Source organism: Tachyglossus aculeatus, chromosome 14, assembly GCF_015852505.1.
Source record: "Tachyglossus aculeatus isolate mTacAcu1 chromosome 14, mTacAcu1.pri, whole genome shotgun sequence".
Classification (NCBI taxonomy): Eukaryota; Metazoa; Chordata; class Mammalia; order Monotremata; family Tachyglossidae; genus Tachyglossus; species Tachyglossus aculeatus.
Genome location: NC_052079.1, coordinates 44,906,365 through 44,927,612, shown reverse-complemented (window position 1 = coordinate 44,927,612; position 21,248 = coordinate 44,906,365). Strand labels below are relative to the sequence as shown.

Below are 21,248 nucleotides of genomic sequence, written 5' to 3'. Positions count from 1 at the left end.
TCCATTCCTTTTTAAAATAGTGTTCCCTTGCTCAAAGCCAAGGACCCAACCACTCCTTTCTTACCTAGACAACATCCTATCTACCACTAACTCCAACCTGGTCCCAGCCACACCTTTTATACTGGAGATTTGGCTGTAATCTGGAGCAGCAGGGAGCCTGACTCAAGCTACTTCCAATCAATCAATCAATCAATCAATCAATCAGGGGCAATGATTGAGAAATTGCTGTGTGCAGAGCATTGTACTTAGAAACAATAGAATGAGTAAACATGAACACAAGGAGCTTACAGTGTGAAGGGAGGGGTGGGTGTGAGGGTGGTGGGTGTGACAGACATTAAAATAAATTATAGAAAGGGAAAATCGAGTTTAGTAATAGAGGAGCTGGGAGGAATATAAAAGCAATTAAGCGGCTCATGGCCACATGCGTAAGTGATGGAGAGAGGAGGGCAGGTATGGGAAATAAAGGTTTAGTGAACCAAGGCCTCTTGGAGATGTGATTTTTAGGAGGGCTTTCAAGGTGGGAAGAATGGTGGGCTCTTGGCTATGAAGATAATTTTTTTAAATCAATCAGTCAATCAATTGTATTTATTGAGTGTTTACTATGTGCAGAGCACTGCACTAAGGACACACTACTACTAATAATAATGATAGTATTTGTTAAGCACTTACTATATGCCATGCCCTGTTCTAAGCGCTGGGGTAGATACAAGGTAATCAGGTTGTCCCACATGGGGCTTCCAGTCTTAATCCCCATTTTATAGATGAGGTAACTGAGTCACAGAAAAGTTAAGCGTCTTGCCCAAAGTCATACAGCTGACAAGTGGTGGAGCCGGGATTTGAACCCACGAACACTGACTCCCAAGCCAGGGCTCTTTCCATTTGCCAGGCTGCTTTTCAAGCACTTGGGAGAGTACAATATAACAAAGTTCGTAGAAATGTTCCCTGTCCACAAAGAGCTTACAGTCTAGAGGGGGGTAAATCATTAATATAAATAAATAAATAACAGATAGGTACATAAGTGCTGTGGGGCTGAAGGAGGGATAATAATAATAATGATGATGGCAATTTGTTAAGCACTTACTATGTGCCAAGCACTGTTCTAAGCGCTGGGGGGGATACAAGGTAATCAGGTTGTCCCACATGGGCTCACAGTCTTAATCCACATTTTACAGATGAGGTAACTGAGGCACAGGGAAGTTAAGTGAACCCATGACCTCTGACTCCCAAGACTGTGCTCTTTCCACTGAGCCACGCTGCTTCTCTAATGAATACAGGGATGAATAAAGGGGGAAAGTCCACAAGCAAAGGTGCCACAGGAGAGAGTGGGAGAAGAGGAAATGAGGGCTTAGTCAGGAGGGCCTCTTGGAGGAGATGTGTTTTTAATAAGGTTTTGAAGGTGGGGAGAGTGATTGCCTAACGGATATGTGGAAGAAGGGTGTTCCAGGCCAGAGGCAAGACACAGGTGAGAGATCGGTGGCAAGACAGATGAGATTGAAAAGCATAGGAGTAGGGTCTCCTTTCTGCTCCAGCTGGTAGGGAGGTCAATATTCTCTGGTGGTTCTGTGATGGAGCCAAATCTATTTTTACAAAACTAGGATACCAATCCAGATCATTCATTCAACTGTATTTATTGAGCGCTTACTGTGTGCAGAGCACTGTACGAACCGCTTGGGAAGTACAAGTTGACAACATATAGAGAGGGTCCCTACCCAACAACGGGCTCACAGTCTAGAAGGGGGAGACAGGCAACAAAACAAAACATGGAGACAGGTGTCAAAATCGTCAGAACAAATAGAATTAAGAACAAACAGAATTTCTAGACTGTGAGCCCACTATTGGGTAGGGACTGTCTCTATATGTTGCCAACTTGTACTTCCCAAGCGCTTAGTACAGTGCTCTGCACACAGTAAGTGCTCAATAAATACGATTGAATGAATGAATGAATGAATGAATGAATGAAGGCTATATGTACATCATTAACAAAATAAATAGAATACTAAATACGTACACGTAAAATAAATATGTACAAGTAAAATAAATAGAGTAACAAATCTGTACAAATATATACAAGTGCTATGGGGAGGGGAAGGAGGTAGGGCAGGGGGGATGGGGAGGAGGAGAGGAAAAAGCGGCTCAGTCTGGGAAGGCCTCCTGGAGGAGGTGAGCTCTCAGTAGGGCTTTGAAGGGAGGAAGAGAGCTAGCTTGCGGATGTGCGGAGGGAGCGCATTCCAGGCCAGGGGAAGGACATTGGCTGGGGGTTGACGGCGGGACAGGAGAGAACGAGGTACAGTGAGGAAGTTAGTGGCAGAGGAGCAGAGGGTGCGGGCTGGGCTGTAGAAGGAGAGAAGGGAGGTGAGGTAGGATGGGGCGAGGTGATGGACAGCCTTGAAGCCGAGAGTGAGGAGTTTTTGCTTGATAGGAGTTTTTACTTGATCATTATTAGATCATTAGATCATTCAGATCTAATCCAGACTTTGCTTCAGTTATGGGAATAGTTGAGCTGAATTACCTGGATAATTGCCTCAGTTCTCCAGTTCATTTTTCAAGAGTAAAGCTGCCCATAGCAGAACCCAAATCTACCAAGCCTCTACACCGTAGTGCTTTTCCAGACCACGGGTCATGCAACTACTACAGCCCAGAAAAGATTTCTGCAAGTCTTCAGACCCTACTAGAAAAGCAGCATGGCACAGTGGTTAGATCATAGGCCTGGGAGACAGACATTCATGGATTCTAATCCCCTCTCTGCCGCTTGGCTTCTGTATGACCTTGGGCAAGTCACTTTACTTCTCTGTGTCTCTGTTACCTCATCTGTAAAATGGGGATTGAGACTGTGAGCCCCATGTGGGACAGGGACTGTGTCCAACCCGATTTTGTTGTATCCACCCCAACGCTTAGTACAGTTCATGGCACAGAGTAAGCACTTAACAAATACTATAATAATAATTATTATTATTACTAATAATGATGGCATTTATTAAGCACTTACTATGTGCAAAGCACTCTTCTAAGCGCTGGGGAGGTTACAAGGTGATCAGGTTGTCCCAAAGGGGGCTCACAGTCTTAATCCCCATTTTACAGATGAGATAACTGAGGCACAGAGAAGTGAAGTGACCTGCCCAAAGTCACACAGCTGACAAGTGGCAGAGCTGGGGTTTGAACCCATGACCTCTGACTCCAAAGCCCAGGCTCTTTCCACTGAGCCACGCTGCTTCTCATACCCCTCGTCCTTCCCTGCCCTCTGTTTCCCTCACCCTGCTTGCTGAACACTGCTAGCTTCGGGGGACCTGGATCTGTGATCGTAGATTTAGAGCAAAAGAAGGCTGGTGGGGGGGGGGGGGGGGGGGGGCTGGTGTTGTGGTGGGGCCAAGTCCGCTCCTTCACCTGCACACCATGGTCATGGGGTCCCCAGGTCAGGAGGATCAGCCACTTAGGGCCGAAAAGACACAAAATGGTGGCTTTTTGGTCTGTGAACTCTTTGACTCTCAGAGACCTCTAGACTGTAAGCTCCAGGTGGACAGGGATCCTGTCTATCACCTCTGTTGTATTGTTCTCTCCCAAGTGCTTAGGAACACAGGAAGTGCTCAATAGATACCACGGATTGATTAATTAAAACCCGACCCCTTGCTGGCCTCGTTCCCCCTAAAATCTCTGCTACCTTCCACCCACTCACTCAAAATCTCTTCCCGTGGAAGGCCACAGTTGGTCTGAATCTTCTTCCACCCCATAAAAATCTATTGATGGACTCTCTGGGAGCACCTTTTTTCTTTGACTGTAGCATCAACTTCGTAACAGTTTCAAGCAACTACCCAAAATCGACCAGAACTAAGGAGGAATTGGAGGAGGGAGAGGAGAAAGAGGATGCATGGAAAATCTCCCTCCCATGTTAAAGGGGATGAGAGAAACAGACCTAAGAGAATGTGCACACAAAAGGTGTCCCTTCCCCCCATAATGCTGCTCCTTCTTTCCCCTCTTGTGCCCCTTGACCTCTTCCCTTATTGTTCCTTGATGACCCCTAATCTCCCCTCCCCTCTTTGGTAATGAGACCATGCTTCACTCTTCAGTGTCAGTGAAGCCTAGCATATTCGCTGGCCATATCTGATGACATCTTTCAGTACTAAAGTGCTCCATGTATTGTCCTGCCTGTGACTTACACTTATTATTAGATACTTATAATACGGTCCAAGCCCTCTGACCTTTAATTTTGAGGGGTTTCTCCGGGTGGTACTGTGATGTTGCTTTCCCATGAGCTGCCAAATTTTTCCAATTTCTGGGTCTCTTTTTCATGCACTTCTCTTGATAATAACTCTAACAATTCATTCATTCATTCAATAGTATTTATTGAGCGCTTACTGTGTGCACAGCACTGTACTAATCCCTTCTATTTCATGCCTCAGGAGGAGACTGAAGTATTGATTATAGTTTCCAAATGAAAAAAAGGTAAGCACAGAAAGAAAAAGTGAAAACTCCCAGTACCAAAAGTAAATATTTCAACATGGACAGGGTTTTAACAGTCATGGTTTCCAAATTGACTAGAGAAATCTAGACTTTCTAAACATTCTGGGAAAGCCACTCATTTTCTGTTGCATATTTATAACTTCTCTTTTGGTTTTCACTCACTTCCTAATGTAATAGTTTTTTCCACAGGGATAAGCATGATTGTGTTTTTTTTTCTCTATTTGCTAAGTTACTTTAATAGTTACCAAGTGCAAGGTTAATGTGAAAGTGGAAAACACCTTGTAATACCAGTTGGAGAATTTCAATATCTTTTGCATTTTGCTTCAGAAAGTGATTTTTCTTAAGTCATCTGTTCCACATTAAAATGGCATGAATATTCCAATGAGTTTTTGTGGTTGCCTGTGAATGCAATACCCTAAATCAAATTCATCATTTGCATCTTTAATTTTGTTTGTGACTTCCATGATTGTCAATAGCCATCCAATTTGATATTGACCCAACTCTCCCCAGTCTGACCCTTATGCCAACTTTAGAGGAGTGCTGGCAAAAAACTAATAACAATACAACTACTACTAATACTAATACTCCCCATCTAGACTGTAAGCTCATTTTGGGCAGGGAATGTGTCTACCAACTCCATAATATTGTACCCTCCCAAGTGGTGAGTACAGTTCCCTTCACACAGTGAGTTGTCAGTAAAACAAATGATTGATCGACTGAGTGAGAACTTAATAAATACCATTAATAATAATAATAATGATGGTATTTGTTAAGCGCTTACTATGTGACAAGCACTGTTCTAAGCGCTGGGGTAGATACAAGGTAATCAGGCTGTCCCACGTGGGGCTCACAGCCTTAATCCCCATTCTGCAGATGAGGTAACTGAAACATAGAGAAGTTAATTAACTTGGCCGAAGTCACACAGCTGACAAGTGGCGGAGCCGAGATTAGAACCCATGACCTCTGACTCCCAAGCCCACGCTCTTGCCATTAAGCCACATGGCTTCTCAACATACCGTGTTCCATCTGAATCGTGCATCGACCCCAATTCTTGGTACATAGAAAGCAGTTAATAAATATCATATCACTCTACCTCAACCCTTCCTCCCCATCTTTGACTGACGACTCTGGACGAGGTGACTTTCCCCAAGACCTCATCCCTTAAAAGCACGGCTCTGGACATGCCTGATAGTTCAAAGTGATGTTGGAGGTTACCCCACACAGACATCAAAATAAGATTGGCTTGTAACTCAAAAACAAGAAGACATAACGGGTCCCCCCAAAATCTGGCAGTGAACCTGAGAGCAAGAAATATTTAATCATTTTCTGCGTCACACTGATTCTGAAACGATGATGTCAATCCTGTTGAAATGTCATTAAAGGTAATGTCCAGGATGTCTACGCACACCCAATCCCTAATTTGGTCCAGAGGCAAAAATTGTCCTCTCCTGCTTTAAGGGGACAAGGTGGTAGAATCAACTTTTAGCCTCACGCTTCTTCCAAAGCATGGATCTGGGAAACAGAGGACCTGGGTTCTAACCCTAGCTAGGCTACTTTCCTGCTCTGTGACCTTGGGCAAGTCGTTTAATTTATTTTTGCATTAGCTTCTTCATCTGTAAAATGGGGTTTGAATATTTGTTCTCCCTCCTCCTTAGGCTCCAAATCCCCTGTGAGACAGGGAATCTGTCTGACCTGATTAACTTGTATCTATGGCAGCCAGTGCTTAGTACAGTACTTGGCACATAGCAAATACCACAATTATTATTATTAGTGTTATCAATCATTTTCCTTTAAAAACACCTAAAGGATCTTTGGAAGCTTTTTTTCTAATAACAATGAATGAACCTACTATTCTGCTGTGTGTTTTTTTCCCCCTCTTGTTCTATTATGATGTAGGGGCAGCAATCCGTGAAGTCTCTTACCTTGAGGAATTTTTCAATGGGGTCCAGCCCCAAACAAGCCTCTCACCTACAACATTATTGCTAGTCTCCCTTGTGAGTTCCCCCTTCCCCCCTCAAATAAATCAGGTTTTGAGTCTCAGAATCTCTTTCCCTAATTTTTCTCGAGAAAAGGGGCTGCCTCCTTGGCTAATTTAGGCCCTGAGGCTCTGCTCCCATGGCTGAAACTGTGGTTTCCCTGCCTGGTTTCTGTCTAGGTTGAGGGTTGTCAGTCCAGCTGCCAGCCGGGTGTAAGAGTCTGGCAGCTCATCCTCATCAATTGTATTTATTGAGCGCTTACTGTGTGCAGAGCACTGTACTAAGTGCTTGGGAAGTAGAATTTAGCAACATATAGAGACAGTCCCTACCCAACAGTCAGGGATCCTCTCCTCGGCCTGCAGCGGTCCTTGGGGTGCCCCCTCTCAGCTCCGCTTAATTCCCTCCCTGGGAGGGGGCTCAGGGTTAGGGTGGGAGCCCTAACCCTTCTTTCTCCACCTTGGAAGGGGATTTGGGGCCAGACCAAAGTGGGCTCCACCCCCTCAGAAGGGGTTCCAGGTCAGAAGAGGGGGAGCACAACCCCTCTCTACCTCAGAAGGGGGCTCCGGGTTTGACTGTGGGGAATGAGTCGACAGGGAGGGAGTCGACTGGGATGAGTCGATATGCAGGGAGTCCACGAGGAGTGAGTCGACAGGAAGGGTATCCATAGGGATGTCGTCGACTGGGAGGACATCGATGGAGAGTGAGTCGACGGGGAAGGAGCCAAAAGGAGGACGACAACGAGGAGAGACTCGGGAGACTAGCTAAGGCACTCAATAAATACAATTACCCTGGGCAAAAATCACTTAATTTATTTGCACCTCAGCTTCTTCATCTGTAAAATGGGGATTTAATACCAATTATCCTTGCCCCTAGTGAAGCCCAACTTGAATATCTTGCATTTACCCCAAAGCTTGTACTTTACAGATACCTCAAATTTTTTTAATCAGCCCCTAAAATTTTCACCAGCTCTCCTCTCCCTTACAACTATAGTAGTTATAATGCACCTAGCACTGTGAGCCTCAGGTGAGGCAGTGGCTCTGTCCAGCATGATTATTTAGTACAGTTCTCAGCACGTATTGCTTAAACACCAAAATTCTTATTAGGTATTTGCTAATTAATTGTAGGTAATGATTCAGAAGTCGTGCCTTCCTTAGCAAGTTATCTGAGTAGCTCAAGCCCAAAGAATACTATTTGGCCTCAGTGGCAGATGGACCGAAACGCAGTAGATGGAGATCATTCAGACGGGCTGCTTTGGAAAGATTGCTAATTAATTGTAGGTAATGACTCAGAAGTCAAGCCTCTGTTAGCAAGTTATCGGAGTAGTGCAAGGCCAAAGAACTTGGTCAGTGTTGGGGGTGGGGAGGGTGGGGATGGGGGTACGCACAACTGCTCCCTACTTCAGGAGGGGTCTCCGGGCCAGGGGGCCCACCAACCCGGGAGGGGAGTGGGGAGGCTTCGGTCCCGGAGAGGAGGGTAGAGTCAGGCTGGGTAGGGGGAGGGTGTAAGTCATGGCCTAGTGGCAAGAGCCCGGGCTTGGGAGTCATTTATTCATTCAATCGTATTTATTGAGCGCTTACTGTGTGCAGAGCACTGTACTATCAATCAATCAATCAATCGTATTTATTGAGCGCTTACTGTGTGCAGAGCACTGTACTAAGCGCTTGGAAAGTACAAGTTGGCAACATATAGAGATGGTCCCTACTCAACAGTGGGCTCACAGTCTAGAAGGCGCTTGGGAAGTACAAATCGGCAACATACAAAGACGGTCCCTACCCAACAACGGGCTCACGGGTCTAGAAACGGAGGACGTGGGTTCTAATGCCGCCTCCGCCACTTGTCTGACGTGTGACCTGGGGCGAGTCACTTCACTTCTCTGGGCCTCAGTTATCTCATCTGTCAAATGGGGATGAAGGCTGTGGGGCCCACGTGGGACAATCTGATTACCCGGCGTCTCCCCCAGCGCTTAACACATAGTAAGCGCTTAACAAATACCATCATCATCATAGCCGGAGGTGGAGGCAGCGACTCACGTCCTGTAACGGGCCGGGCCCGGCCTCTCTTGGGCGGCCCCTTCCCCTCCCTTCCCCTCCGGTGCCCTCGGGTGACCCGGCCCGGCGGGCAGCCCACCCCCCAACCACCCGCGGACATTTCCCTACCTCCTTCCCCTCCCCACAGCACCTGTATACATGTTCGTACAGATTTATTACTCTATTTTACTTGTACATATTTACTGTTCTATTTATTTTGTTAATGATGTGCATCTAGCTTTACTTCTGTTTATTCTGCTGTCTTGACACGTGTCCACATGTTTTGTTTTGTTGTCTGTCTCCCCCTTCTAGACTGTGAGCCCGTTGTTGGGTAGGGACCGTCTCTAGATGTTGCCAACTTGTACTTCCCAAGCGCTTAGTACAGTGCTCTGCACACAGTAAGCGCTCAATAAGTACGATTGAATGAATGAATGAATGAATGAAGCGGCGGGAGGCTCGCCCGGCTCCGGCTACCGCCCGCACCGGGGCCCCGGGGCGCGGGGAGCCGCGGGTACGGCAGGATGGGGGAGGAGGGCGGAGGATGAAGATGACGAGGAGGGGGGACGAGGAAGAGGGAGGAGGAAGGAGGAGGGAGGAAGGAGGAGGAGGAGGGGGGAAGGAGGAGGAAGGAGAAAGGAGGGAGGAGGAAGGAGTAGGGAGGAGGAAGGAGAAAGGAGGGGGGAGGAAGGAGTAGGGAGGAGGAAGGAGAAAGGAGGGAGGAGGAGGGGGGAAGGATGAGGAAGGAGAAAGGAGGGAGGAGGAGGGGGGAAGGAGGAGGAAGGAGAAAGGAGGGAGGAGGAAGGAGTAGGGAGGAGGAAGGAGAAAGGAGGGAGGAGGAGGGGGGAAGGAGGAGGAAGGAGAAAGGAGGGAGGAGGAAGGAGTAGGGAGGAGGAAGGAGAAAGGAGGGGGGAGGAAGGAGTAGGGAGGAGGAAGGAGAAAGGAGGGAGGAGGAAGCAGGACGAGGAGGAGGGAGGAGGAGGAAGGAGAAAGGAGGGAGGAGGAAGGAGAAAGGAGGGAGGAGGAAGCAGGACGAGGAGGAGGGAGGAGGAGGGAGGAGGAGGGAGGAAGAAGGAGGAGGAGGAAGGAGAAAGGAGGGAGGAGGAAGGAGAAAGGAGGGAGGAGGAAGGAGAAAGGGAGGAGGAAAAAGGAGGAGGAAGGAGAAAGGAGGGAGGAGGAAGCAGGACGAGGAGGAGGGAGGAGGAGGGAGGAGGAAGGAGAAAAGAGGGAGGAGGAAGGTGAAGGAAGGAGGACGAGGAGGAGGAGGGAGGAAGAAGAAGGAGGAGGGACGAAGAAGAAGCAGGAGGAGGAAGGAGGACGAGGAGGAGGAAGGAGTAGGGAGGAGGAAGGAGAAAGGAGGGAGGAGGAGGGAAGGAGGAAGGAGAAAAGAAGGAGGAGGAAGGTGGAGGAAGCAGGACGAGGAGGAAGAAGGAGGAGGGAGAAGGAAGAAGCAGGAGGAGGATGGAGGACGAGGAGGAAGAAGGAGGAGAAAGGAGGAAAAAGGAGGCGGAGGGAGGAAGAAGGAGGACAAGGAGGAAGGAGAGGAGGGAGGAGGAGGCAGGAGAGGGAGGAGAGAGGAGGGAGGAGAGAGGGAGGGAGGAGAGAGGGAGGAGGGTGGGCGGGGCCGGGGGCCGGGTCTCCTCTTTCGGCCGGTCCTCTCGGTGCGCCGCCCGGCCCCGGACAAAGCGGCTCGTGGGGCGGGCTCCTTCCCGAGGCCCCCCTCCGCTCCCCGCCCCTCCCCAGGGGACCGGGGACCGGGGACCCGCGGCCCCGCCCCCCTCCCCCCCGAGCCGGGGGCCGGGCAGCGCGCACACACACACACACACACACACACACAGACACAGACACAGACACACAGACGCAGACACCCCTCCCTCCCTCCGCCAACAGGTCTCCTAAAAGCCCCCGCCGGCGGGGCGGGGCGGGGCGGTCCGGTCCGGTCCGGGCCCCGGCGGGACCCCGGCGGCGGGCGGCGGGACCCCGGCGGCGGGCGGGCTCCGCCAGTGACGGGCCCCGCCAGTGACGGGCCGGCGGGCCCAGCCCGGGGGCGGGGATGGACGGGGCTGCGGCGCCGGGCTGCGGGGCGGGGGGCCCCGGGCCCGCCCAGCCCCCGGCCCCCGGCGCGGAGGCCCTCCCGGAGGCCCTCCCGGAGGCGGCGGCGGCAGGCGGGCGGAAACAGCAGGGGGTGAAGCGGCATCACCACAAGCACAACCTGAAGCATCGCTACGAGCTGCAGGAGACCCTGGGCAAGGGCACCTACGGCAAAGTCAAGCGGGCCACCGAGAGGTTCTCCGGAAGAGTGGTGAGTGCCCGGGCCCCGCGGACAACCTTTAAGGACAAAACCGGGGCTCTCTTTGTGTGTGTGTGTGTGTGTGTGTGTGTGTGTCTGTCTGTCTGTCTGTCTGTCTGTCTGTGCAGGCCCTGGTGTCTGTATGTCTGCGTCCGTGTCTGCGTGCATGCCCGTCTGTGTGTGTGTCTGTATGTGCACGCCCTTCTGTCTGCATGCGGTTGTGTGTGTATGTCCGTGTGTGCGTGCATCTGCTTGTGTGTGTTTGCAATTTTGTGTGTGTGTGTGTCGGTGCTTGTATATGTGTCTGCGTGCGCATGTATGTCTGGGCGTGCCTGTGTGCGGGGGCTTGTGGCTCTGCTTGTGTGTCTGTGGGCTTGTGTCTGTGGGCTTGTGTCTGTGTGTCTGTATGGGCTCCTGCCCGTGTGTATGTGTGTCGCTGCTTGTATATGTGTCCGTGCGTGTGCATGTATGTCTGGGCGTGCATCTGTGCGGGGGCTTGTGTCTCTGCTTGCTTGTGTGTCTGTGGGCTTGTGTGTCTGTGGGCTTGTGTCTGTGCTTGGATGTTTGTCTGTGGGCTTGTGTCTGTGCTTGTATGCTTGTCTGCGGGCTTGTGTGTGTGTGTCTGTATGGGCTCCTGCCCGTGTGTATGTGTGTCGGTGCTTGTATATGTGTCTGTGCGTGTGCATGTACGTCTGGGCGTGCATGTGTGCGGGGGCTTGTGTCTCTGCTTGCTTGTGTGTCTGTGGGCTTGTGCCTCTGCTTGGATGTTTGTCAGTGGGCTTGTGTGTGTGTGTCTGTTTGGGCTCCTGCCCGTGTGTATGTGTGTCGGTGCTTGTATATGTGTCTGTGCGTGCGCATGTATGTCTGGGCGTGCATGTGTGCGGGGGCTTGTGTCTCTGCTTGCTTGTGTGTCTGTGGGCTTGTGCCTGTGCTTGGATGTTTGTCTGTGGGCTTGCGTCTGTGTCTGTGTGTATGCGTGTCTGTGGGCTTGTGCCTGTGCTTGGATGTTTGTCTGTGGGCTTGCGTCTGTGTCTGTGTGTATGCGTGTCTGTGGGCTTGTGCCTGTGCTTGGATGTTTGTCTGTGGGCTTGCGTCTGTGTCTGTGTGTATGCGTGTCTGTGGGCTTGTGTCTTTGTTTGTATGTGTGTCTTGTGTGCTTCTGTTTGTCTGTGCTTGTACGTGTGTCTGTGGGCTTGTGTCTGTGCTTGTATGTTTGTCTGTGGGCTTGTGTCTGTGTTTGTATGCGTGTCTGTGGGCTTGTGTCTGTGTTTGTATGCGTGTCTGTGGGCTTGTGTCTGTGCTTGTATGTTTGTCTGTGGGCTTGTGCCTTGTATGTGTGTCTTGTGTGCTTCTGTTTGTCTGTGCTTGTACGTGTGTCTGTGGGGGTGCATGTGTGTCTGTGGGCTTGTGTCTGTGCTTGTACGTGTGCCTGTGGGCGTGCTTGTGTGTGTGTGTGTGTGTTGGGGGGCTGGGAGGTGGCGAGGCGGGGTTCGGGGCTGCCAAGTGAAAGGGTGGGTGGAGGGGGCCGGCCCCGGGAACTTCCCGCAGACGCACCGTCCATCCTCTTTGTCCATCCTCATCCATCCTCATCCATCCTCGCCCCTCCCGGCATCAGCCTCCGCCAGACAGGCATGCCACTCGACCTGTCATGAGACACTCGCGGCTGCATCTCTTCTACGCATACTGATCCGTTGCAGAAAAATAGACTAAAACATGCCAGGGCGATGCCCCCCCCCCCCCCTTTTTTTTCTTTAACCTGCCAGCCTTTCCGAGCGTTTCTTACGGCTCTTATCATCCCATCCCCAAAACACAGAAAGGGCCAGTGCGGGGCTGCGCACACAGATACCGTTGGTACTGCAACCCTGTTGCTACAGGAGGCCTAGGGAGTCCTCACCCATCTTTTCCACTAGCCTCCCACGCCTGTATAAATAGGACACCCCATTACTTGCTGCTGCTAATTGCTGCTGTTATATAATTCAGGACCACATGCTACTCTCTTGCTCCGATGCCTTGGACCCAGCAGATAATAGTAATGATAATAATAATAATAATAATGGCATTTATTAAGCACTTACTATATGCAAAGCACTGCTGTAAGCACTGGAGAGGTTACAAAGTGATCAGGTTGTTTCATGGGGGGGCTCACAGGCTTAATCCCCATTTTAAAGATGAGGTAACTGAGGCACAGAGAAGTGAAGTGACTTGCCCAAAGTCACACAGCTGACAATTGGCAGAGCTGGGATTCGAACCCATGACCTCTGACTCCAAAGCCCGTGCTTTTTCCCCTGAGCCACGCTGCTTCTCTAAGCAGATGATTGTGCATCCCAATCGCCCCTCCCTCAGCCCCACACCACTTACATATCGTCAATTTATTGATTTATATTAATGTCTGTCTCCCCCCTCTATACTGTAACCTCGTTGAGGGCAGGGAACATGTCTATCAACTCTGCTATATTGTACTCTCCCAAACGCATGGTAGTCTGCGCACAGTAAGGGCTCAAGAGATATGACTGATTGATTGATTGATTGATTGGAAGGGGTAAGGTGAAGGTTAATGCCTGCCTCGGTGACAGGGTGCTTTGTGGTCTGTGAGTTTCCCGGTAGCGGAGTGAAACTAAGACTGCACCCCTCATAAATTTAACAATCCAATTTGAGGTCCTGTTGCCCAGAGGGGATTAGCCGAGACCTAACCATGGCACTGCCCCTCCCCATCCACCCTTTCCACATTTCAGCATGGTCCAGAAGTCTTTTTAATACATTCATGTACTCGCTCATTAAAGCATCTTTCTTTCCTTTCTGCAGGATGTAAGCTCATTGTGGGCAGGGAACAGGTCTGCTAATTCTGTTGTATTGTGCTCTCCCAAGGGCTTACTACAGTGCTGTGCACATAATAAGCATTTGATAAGTACCATTGATTGATTGATATACCATTGCCACACCTGCTGTTTTAGTAGTGGAATGATATAGGGTTTGTATCAAAGATGATCGACAACTGTGAAATGATATTTTTCCATGTATGAGGTAGGAGGTCAACGTGCATCTTGATATCGAAAGGTTTTGCCAAGGTTTAAGCAATTTAATGGCAAAGCAATACATGACCCCAGTTTGCACTGGTGTGTATAACTCGGTGCATCACTTGAAATGGGGGAGGGGACGGTCTTAGTAAACTCAGCTCAAGGCTACTGAAAAACAAGAGACTGAGCTACCCTGTGAGGTGGAGCTTAGATGTTAACATTTAATCCACACTTCTGTCTGGTGACAGGTAAGGAGAAGTTTTAATCGTCCCTTTACCTTGTATTTTTTGGGGGTTTTTGGTAGCTGTTTGTTTAAAGAAGTGTTCAAATTGTACACCAAAGAGCTTCACGTCTTGAGGCTTCCCTTTCAATGGAAGAGTTTGTTCTGGCTAGTGCCAAAACCTGAGGACACTAACCGTGTCAGATGAGTTGTAACGACACAGCCTCTGCTCTACTTCATTAGCACGCTTGCTGGTTAGCTGAAGACAAGGCAAAATGAGATGTTTCCTTAGCCTCTCTAAAGCATATCTATCCTCTCATGTTTATGTGTACAAGCAGCAAAAGCTAGCTAGGTTATCAACTCATTATTTTTAAAGCTCCTTTTTTTTTTTACTTCATTAAGGTCTCTTCAGATAACAATTCTACTCTAAAGACTTCAGTGGAAAATATCAGATGAGGTTTTGGTCAAACATCGGGGATGGAGAAATGGGAGACGAATGGCTCTCTGAGCAAAGGCCCAGTTTGTACGGCCTGTGTAGCTGCCAGGGACTTGCCCAAATCGCTTTGGAAAAATGAAACCTATTTTGGGGGGTGCTTTGTACCTTTCTGTTAAAGGTGGATCACGGCCTCCGTCTCTTTCTTGCTACTTCTTGGAGGGAGGGCCTGAGCCAATAGACCAGGTTTTTTTTAATCTTTCCCTTGTAATAGCTTGAGGAACATCGAAGACTCAAGACTCAAGGATTTTGTAGTGTAACCACCAGAGGGTGGAATGAGAACGGTTTGACCCGCCAGCTTCTGTAACGACTCAACCTCAACTTGTCTAGTAGCTTCTAGGTATTGTTTACCAAGGTCCAACCCTTGTCTAAGTCTTTTTGTTTCTCCCTGTTGTACCAAGTTAGTGAACCTCTTCCCCTTGGCATTAAGGAAAGCTTTAAAGCTTCACTGCAACAGCGAAGACACGAGAAACAGCATTCCCCTTAATTAGAACTGCTTGTTTATCTGCACTAACCCGTCTGCTCTTCAGGAAGAAGTTTTCTTATAGGATGGAAGTTAGACTTTGGCAAGGTTAACTTTTCGCAAAAAGTATGAACTCTGAATTTTCTCCAGCTTACAGTGCTATAATAAACTTTATCCAGCTTATAATAAACAAGGAAGCAGTTAGTTGGCTTTTACAAAGCAAACTCCTGATTTTTCCAGTGTGAATATTTAGTGTGTACATAGTTTTCCAGATTATATTTTCTTTTTATTTGTACTTACCCACTAAGCAGCCTTCAAGAGAAAACTTGTGTGCCTTTTCAAAGATCTGCTGTATTCAGTTCGCTCTGGATTCCACTGTGGTCAGATGAAGTGTTACACAAGATGTGGTAAAATAGCACACAGGATCTGTGAGAGGACCACCTGCAAAATAAGATTTCCTTCATTATTAAGGAAGGCCTGGGTATGAAGGCCTGTTTGATGATGCTCTTAGTAAAAGGCAAAAACCTGCTTGGTAGTAATACTACTACTACATGCTTCCTATTTGCCAAGGACTATACTAAGTGCTGGGGTAAATACAAGATAAACTGGTTGTACACAGTTCCTGTCTTCACATAGGGCTATCATTCCAAGTAGGAGAGAGCACACATTGAATCCCATTTTACAGATGAGGCAACTGAGGCACCGAGAAATGTTGTGATTTGCTGTCCCACAGCAGTCAAGTGGCAGAGCTGGAATTGGAACTCAGGTCCTCTGACTCCCAGGCCAGAGCTCTTTCCACTAAATGACTGTTAGATTTTTTTTTTTGGCATTGCCTGAGGAAGAGATAAAAAAAAAAAAACCCCAGCAACAACAAAAAAACCCCCAGCTTATTTGTTGTAACAAATAGTGGTAAAATTAGTATCAACTATTTTGTTTGATAGACTGGGTTTTCCTTTGTCTTTCATTTAGGCTATCTTGTAGGGGGACTTTATGATTTTAATGGTCTCAGATGGGGTTCAGAAAATAAATTAATACAAATAGCCAGTTAATCAGTTTAATGGAAGGAATAGTAGGTTCATTTTTGAGATTAATCATATGTGGTGAGAATAAGCTTGGGTTTTTTTGACACATGACAGGTAACAGGTAATAAGACAACCCTAAGAGGGTTTTTGAAAGTATCTGCACTGTTATTGGGTGAGGTTAGATGTCACCACACTGGACGCATTTTGTTTTGTTACACACCTTATTGACCTTCATGTAGATGCAGAGTGTCACCAAAATACTTTCAGAGAGAGGGATCATGAGATCATGACCAGAGGCCAGATTCTTTTCTCCGTTCCACACCTCTTTATCTCTAAAGGGTTATGCTGGGAGAGAAGTTTGGGAGGAGCTGAGGACAGGGGGAGGAGATAGAGTCAGACACATATCATCCATTAGAGTCCTGCCCCCCCCCCCCCCACCAAGTCCAGACAGGGTTTTCCGGTGCTTTCGATCTCATGGGCAGGAGTGATGGTGGATCCTTAGAAAGGGAAGTGATTTGACCAAAAATGGGTGTTTCAAGCCCAGGCCAAAAGTTATTTATGGCCTAGTTTTCAAAAAATGCAGATTTGGGAAGCAAATTAGTTAGTTGGAACAAAATGTGTGTCAAAGAGCCTGTGAAGAGGTCTCTGTAGCCAACGGAGAATGGTTTGGAGGCTCTCAGTACTTATCCATTTTTTAGCTAAAGACCTCTATGTTAAATTTAGTATGTGAACTCACTTCCTGGCGGGCTTTGACATCCACAGTATATTAATGAATGGGCTGGCTCACAGGTCGGTTTTCACATGAACATACATGTTTTCTTTTTGAGCAGCATTAAGGGATCATTGGATTTCCCGCCCCCTCCCCCCATCTAGACAACAGATTTTTCAGCCAGTCAACAAATGTTTATCAAATGCCTGTAGGGTGCAGAAAACTACAATAGGCACTTGAGCATTTTCCTGCTTCAGGGCAGAACTGTGTCTTCACCAGCTCAGGCAGGTCTCTGACATTTAACTGCTGCTGTAATCATCAAAGCACCAACACTTCCTCAGCAGGGAAGACATCCAGGTATGGAAGGGGGGGTGGGGGGGAGGGGTGTGTGTGTGTGTGTAACACTTAAACACTAACTGGCAGAGGAGCAAGTCCGCGAAGCCTTGCCCTGCTGAGAGCCATAGCACTCCAAAAGCCAGATTTGGGGGATTGATTCCATTTCCTTGAATAAATGCATTCTATGAAGAAATTATTTTGCAACCTTCTTTATCACAAGGGAAGCTTTAAGCTAATCCGCACTCTGTCACTTGCCTGCTGTGTGACCTTGGGCAAATCACCAAACTCCTCTTCCAAAATAGCCAAATCATAATCTTCCAAATCTTCCAAAATCACCAAACTTCCAAAATAACTTGGAAATCTACCAGGAACTCCAGATGTTTAATACATGTAGAGGCCCTTCAGTGTCTCAGTTTCGTCACCTATAAAATGGGGATTCAATACCTATCCTCCCTCCCCCTTAGTCTGTGAGCCCCATAAGGGACAGGGGCTGACCAATCTGGTTATCTTGTTTCTTTCTGAGTGCTTAGTACAGTGCTTGGTACATAATAGGCACTTAACAAATTTAATGATAATAATAACAATAATGGAATTACTGTATTCCACTTAGGTGACTGTTTTGAAAATTTCCTTTACTTCTGCTTGATTTTTGTCCAACTTACACAACTGGGTAGTATTGCCCTAATTTTTATCGAGTTTTTTTTGCCTTTCCAAACACTTTAGGATCCGTTATTTCATTTTGTTCTCACAGCATCCCTGTGAAGCAGGGAGTAACAGGTACTGAGACCCCTTTCTTGGCCGGGAAAACTTTCCCACATTCATTCGGTACATCATCGACCCTCCGCAGCACTAGTTCCAAACTCCAGGTCTCCCGACTCCCAGCCCTATACTAGTCCTGCTAGACTCTACTGCTTCCCAACTAGTATTTAAAAAACCAAGTGACATTCAGAAAGAAATATGATATGCAAGGCAGTAATGCTGCTTTTTTGTTGCAGCCTGGAATCATCTTCCTTCACATGTGAAGATCATACATGATTGCATGAATCAGAGAGGTAGCGTGGCTTAGTGGAAAGACCACGGGCTTGGCAGTTAGAGGTCGTGGGTTCTAATCCCGGCTCTGCCACTTATCAGCCTGCACATGCTCTCTCGCTCTCTCTCTCTCTCTCTCTCTCTCTCTCTCTCTCTCTCTTTCAAAAGTCTATTTGATGATCAGTTCATTAGAGGGGTAAGTACATCCAGACTCTTAGTAGTGTTCTCCTGCTGTTTCTTCTTCCACTCGGTGGCTCTCATGTCAGACTACTGTGGCTCTCATTTGTCTTCCCCACATGAAAGTCTTGGAGACTCTGTAAGTTATGATTTGTAAAGTATCTAAAACAGAATGTATTTATCTTCATATCTGCCCAGACAACACTGTACATTGTATGAATTAGAACATCCTTAGACCCTCGAATGTTAGAAGGCTGGACCTGGTGATCCACCAGTGAATAGTGTCTGGCTGGATTGATAAAATAGCTTGGAAATCTACCAGGAACTCCAGATGTTTAATACATGTAGAGGCCCTTCAGTAACCTTTAGCTATATGTAAGAGTTGGGGCGGGGCGGGGGGGGAGAGGAAAAGCCTCCTTGCATCAGACCATTTTGTAACTCTCTTTCATGTTTAGTACCACTGCTAAATAAAATATTAAGTTATATTTTAATCTCTTTTTGTATTTATTCAACCACCGTATACATATTCTATGGGGTCCTTCAGAAGGTGTCACCCAAGAAGTGTGAGTGTGTGTATGTTGGGGAGTAGATGTTCTCTTTTGTCAACCAATCAATCAATTAATTGTATTCATTGAGCACGTACTCTGTGCAAAACACTGTACTAAGTGCTTGGGAGAGTACGATATAACAATATAAGAGTTGGTAGACATGTTTCCTGCCCACAGCGAGCTTATAGTCTAGAGGGGGAGCTTACAGTTATCCCTGGGCAGTTTTGAAACCAGGGACATGGACCTGGAGTTTTCTGGTTTTTGTTTTTGACAAATTAAAATAGATTCTCAGGGGCGGATGTTCCAGCGGAAAAATCCTTGAGAATCATTCAGTGGTATTTATTGAGCGCTTACTGTGTGCAGACCACTGTAGTAAACACTTGGGAGAGTAAAATACAACAGATCTGGGAAGCAAGTTTAGCTTTCCAGAAGATCTTGGAATGTTATGACCGCCCACCTCAATGTTACTGCCCATGCACAATGGAGAATAGATTGCCACTTCCTGAGTGATGAACCATGAGAATACCATTTTGAATGCAGAAGTCAGATTCTCCATAGTTCCTGAATCTGCCAATACATTAATGCTTTCAAGCCCATAGGGTACGCTTTAGTGATCTGCAGTGCTCCCTATCCACCTCATTTTCTAAGGAAGTTTGACGAGCCCAGAGGAGAGCAAGCCCACTATATCTCACAAATCAACTGAGTCATGTTTTTTTAAAATTTTCTGGGGTCAAGCACTATGCTCCTTTATAATCCATTTCATTAGAATACAGAGTTAGGGTGTGTTTGGAAAAATAAGGTCATTATTTGCCGATTTAACTTAAAAAAAATCCTCTTGGATCCCTTTCAGAAACAACATCATTAGCTAAAATGGATTTTCCATTGGGAAAACCCCAAGCAGGTGCAGTGGAGCCCTGTGTATGACTCTTTAATCCATTAATGGGCCCTTGCATCTTCCCTTGGGTGCCTCCCCCTCTGAAGGGCTGGAGTTCTTCCCCACTAGTGTGAATTGTTGGTGACATCCAGATTAAGACAGGGTCCTACTCCCCTTTTTGTTAGCCAAAAACTCTTAATTCGGCAGTTTTCTCACTTTGATTCCCCCTCCTTGGCTCAATCAGCAATGATAGAGCCAACCCAAAGAGACACCATTAAGGAGAGGGTGTCAAGATGAAGTAATATGTGCTATGAGGGTGAAGTTAGAATGAATCCTTTTTGGTATGCAGCCACTCATTGGAGCAAAGCTTGTCCGACAAACCGCTGTTCCTCATGTATATATGGCATCCTCTCTAGAATGGGGAAGCTAAGTGGGAGATCTGGTTGGAGAAGGAACCTTATTCAATTAAATAAAAGGCTTCGTTCCCTGTAAATACTTCTTGCACCAAGAGAAAATATGAAAGAACTAAAAAGAACTCTCTTCAGCTCTGCAATTTTCTCAGTTGTTTGGCAGTGATTTACAATCAAGGAGCAAAATAATATATTCTACTTCACAAGATTCAGATGGCTTATAAAAGCTACATAGAGACAAGTGTTCTTACCCTTGGGAGAGCACAGAAGCTCAATAAGTAACTTAACCAAAATCTTTTGATTCCCTTGTGATACAGGTGAGAGTAGAATTAATTCCTTCTGATTCTCAGTTGAGACCCATGTCTAGTAGAACTCTTGACTCTGAAAGTATCTCCAATTCCTATATATAGCAGTTCAAAGCAAAGGTTTAGCATGAAGTCAGCCTAATGAGACTGACCAAATAAACCAAATAGTGTGTGTGCACGCATGCATACACACACACACTATTTGGTATAATGCCAATAGTGTATATGTATATTAAGCTATAAAAATTCCAGTATTACCTCGAGCCAATGCTGACATATCCTCATTGAATTTTTTGCTGCTGATAATGTGATGATGATGATGATATTTACTACATGCCAAACACTGAGCTAAGCCCTGGGGTTGAAACAAGATAATTAGATCAGACACAGTCCCTGACCCACATGGGGCTCATAGTCCTGTGGGGAGGGAGAGCAAGGATATTTGGTAAGTTTAATAGCAGGCATGAAAGTGAACTTGGCTCTGAAACCAATTCTCCCAGGTGCATAGCTCTGTGTTCTGCATCAGGTGTTCAGTAAATACCATTGATTTATTGATAATGCAAAGGGAGACATTTTATAGTAAGTGGTACAGAAAGACCAAGGTATCTGTGGGCATGTCCTTTGTTGGAGAGAAGTGAACAGATCTTTTTGGTTCTGAATTCAACAGACTTCAGTTGTTTTTCTTATGGTTAAATCATTTCCCCTTGGAACAGAGAGATGATAAAATGAAGTGTCAAGGGAGCAACTGTGTGTGTGTCTGTGTGTACAGTTAATAGTAGAATTCCTGAAGAGTAGCAAGTTTCACAGGATTCTCACCACCTGAGAACTCTGAAGATCGATCAATCAATCAATGGTATTTATTGACCCCTTACTGTGTGCAGTGCACTGTAGTAAACACTTGAG

The 21,248-nt window shown here is 47.0% G+C and overlaps 1 protein-coding gene across 1 annotated transcript in view; it reads left to right on the top strand.

Annotated features, from left to right (window-relative positions):
- Nucleotides 1-8,893: 8,893 nt before the first annotated feature.
- The window catches only part of NUAK1 (NUAK family kinase 1), a 52,502-nt gene continuing 40,147 nt past the window's right edge, over nucleotides 8,894-21,248 (top strand). Inside the window, exons 1-3 of the mRNA XM_038756072.1 lie at nucleotides 8,894-8,969; nucleotides 10,346-10,458; nucleotides 10,563-10,757. Coding sequence (XP_038612000.1) covers nucleotides 8,894-8,969; nucleotides 10,346-10,458; nucleotides 10,563-10,757 — 384 coding nt within the window. The remainder of the gene's footprint in view (nucleotides 8,970-10,345; nucleotides 10,459-10,562; nucleotides 10,758-21,248) is intronic.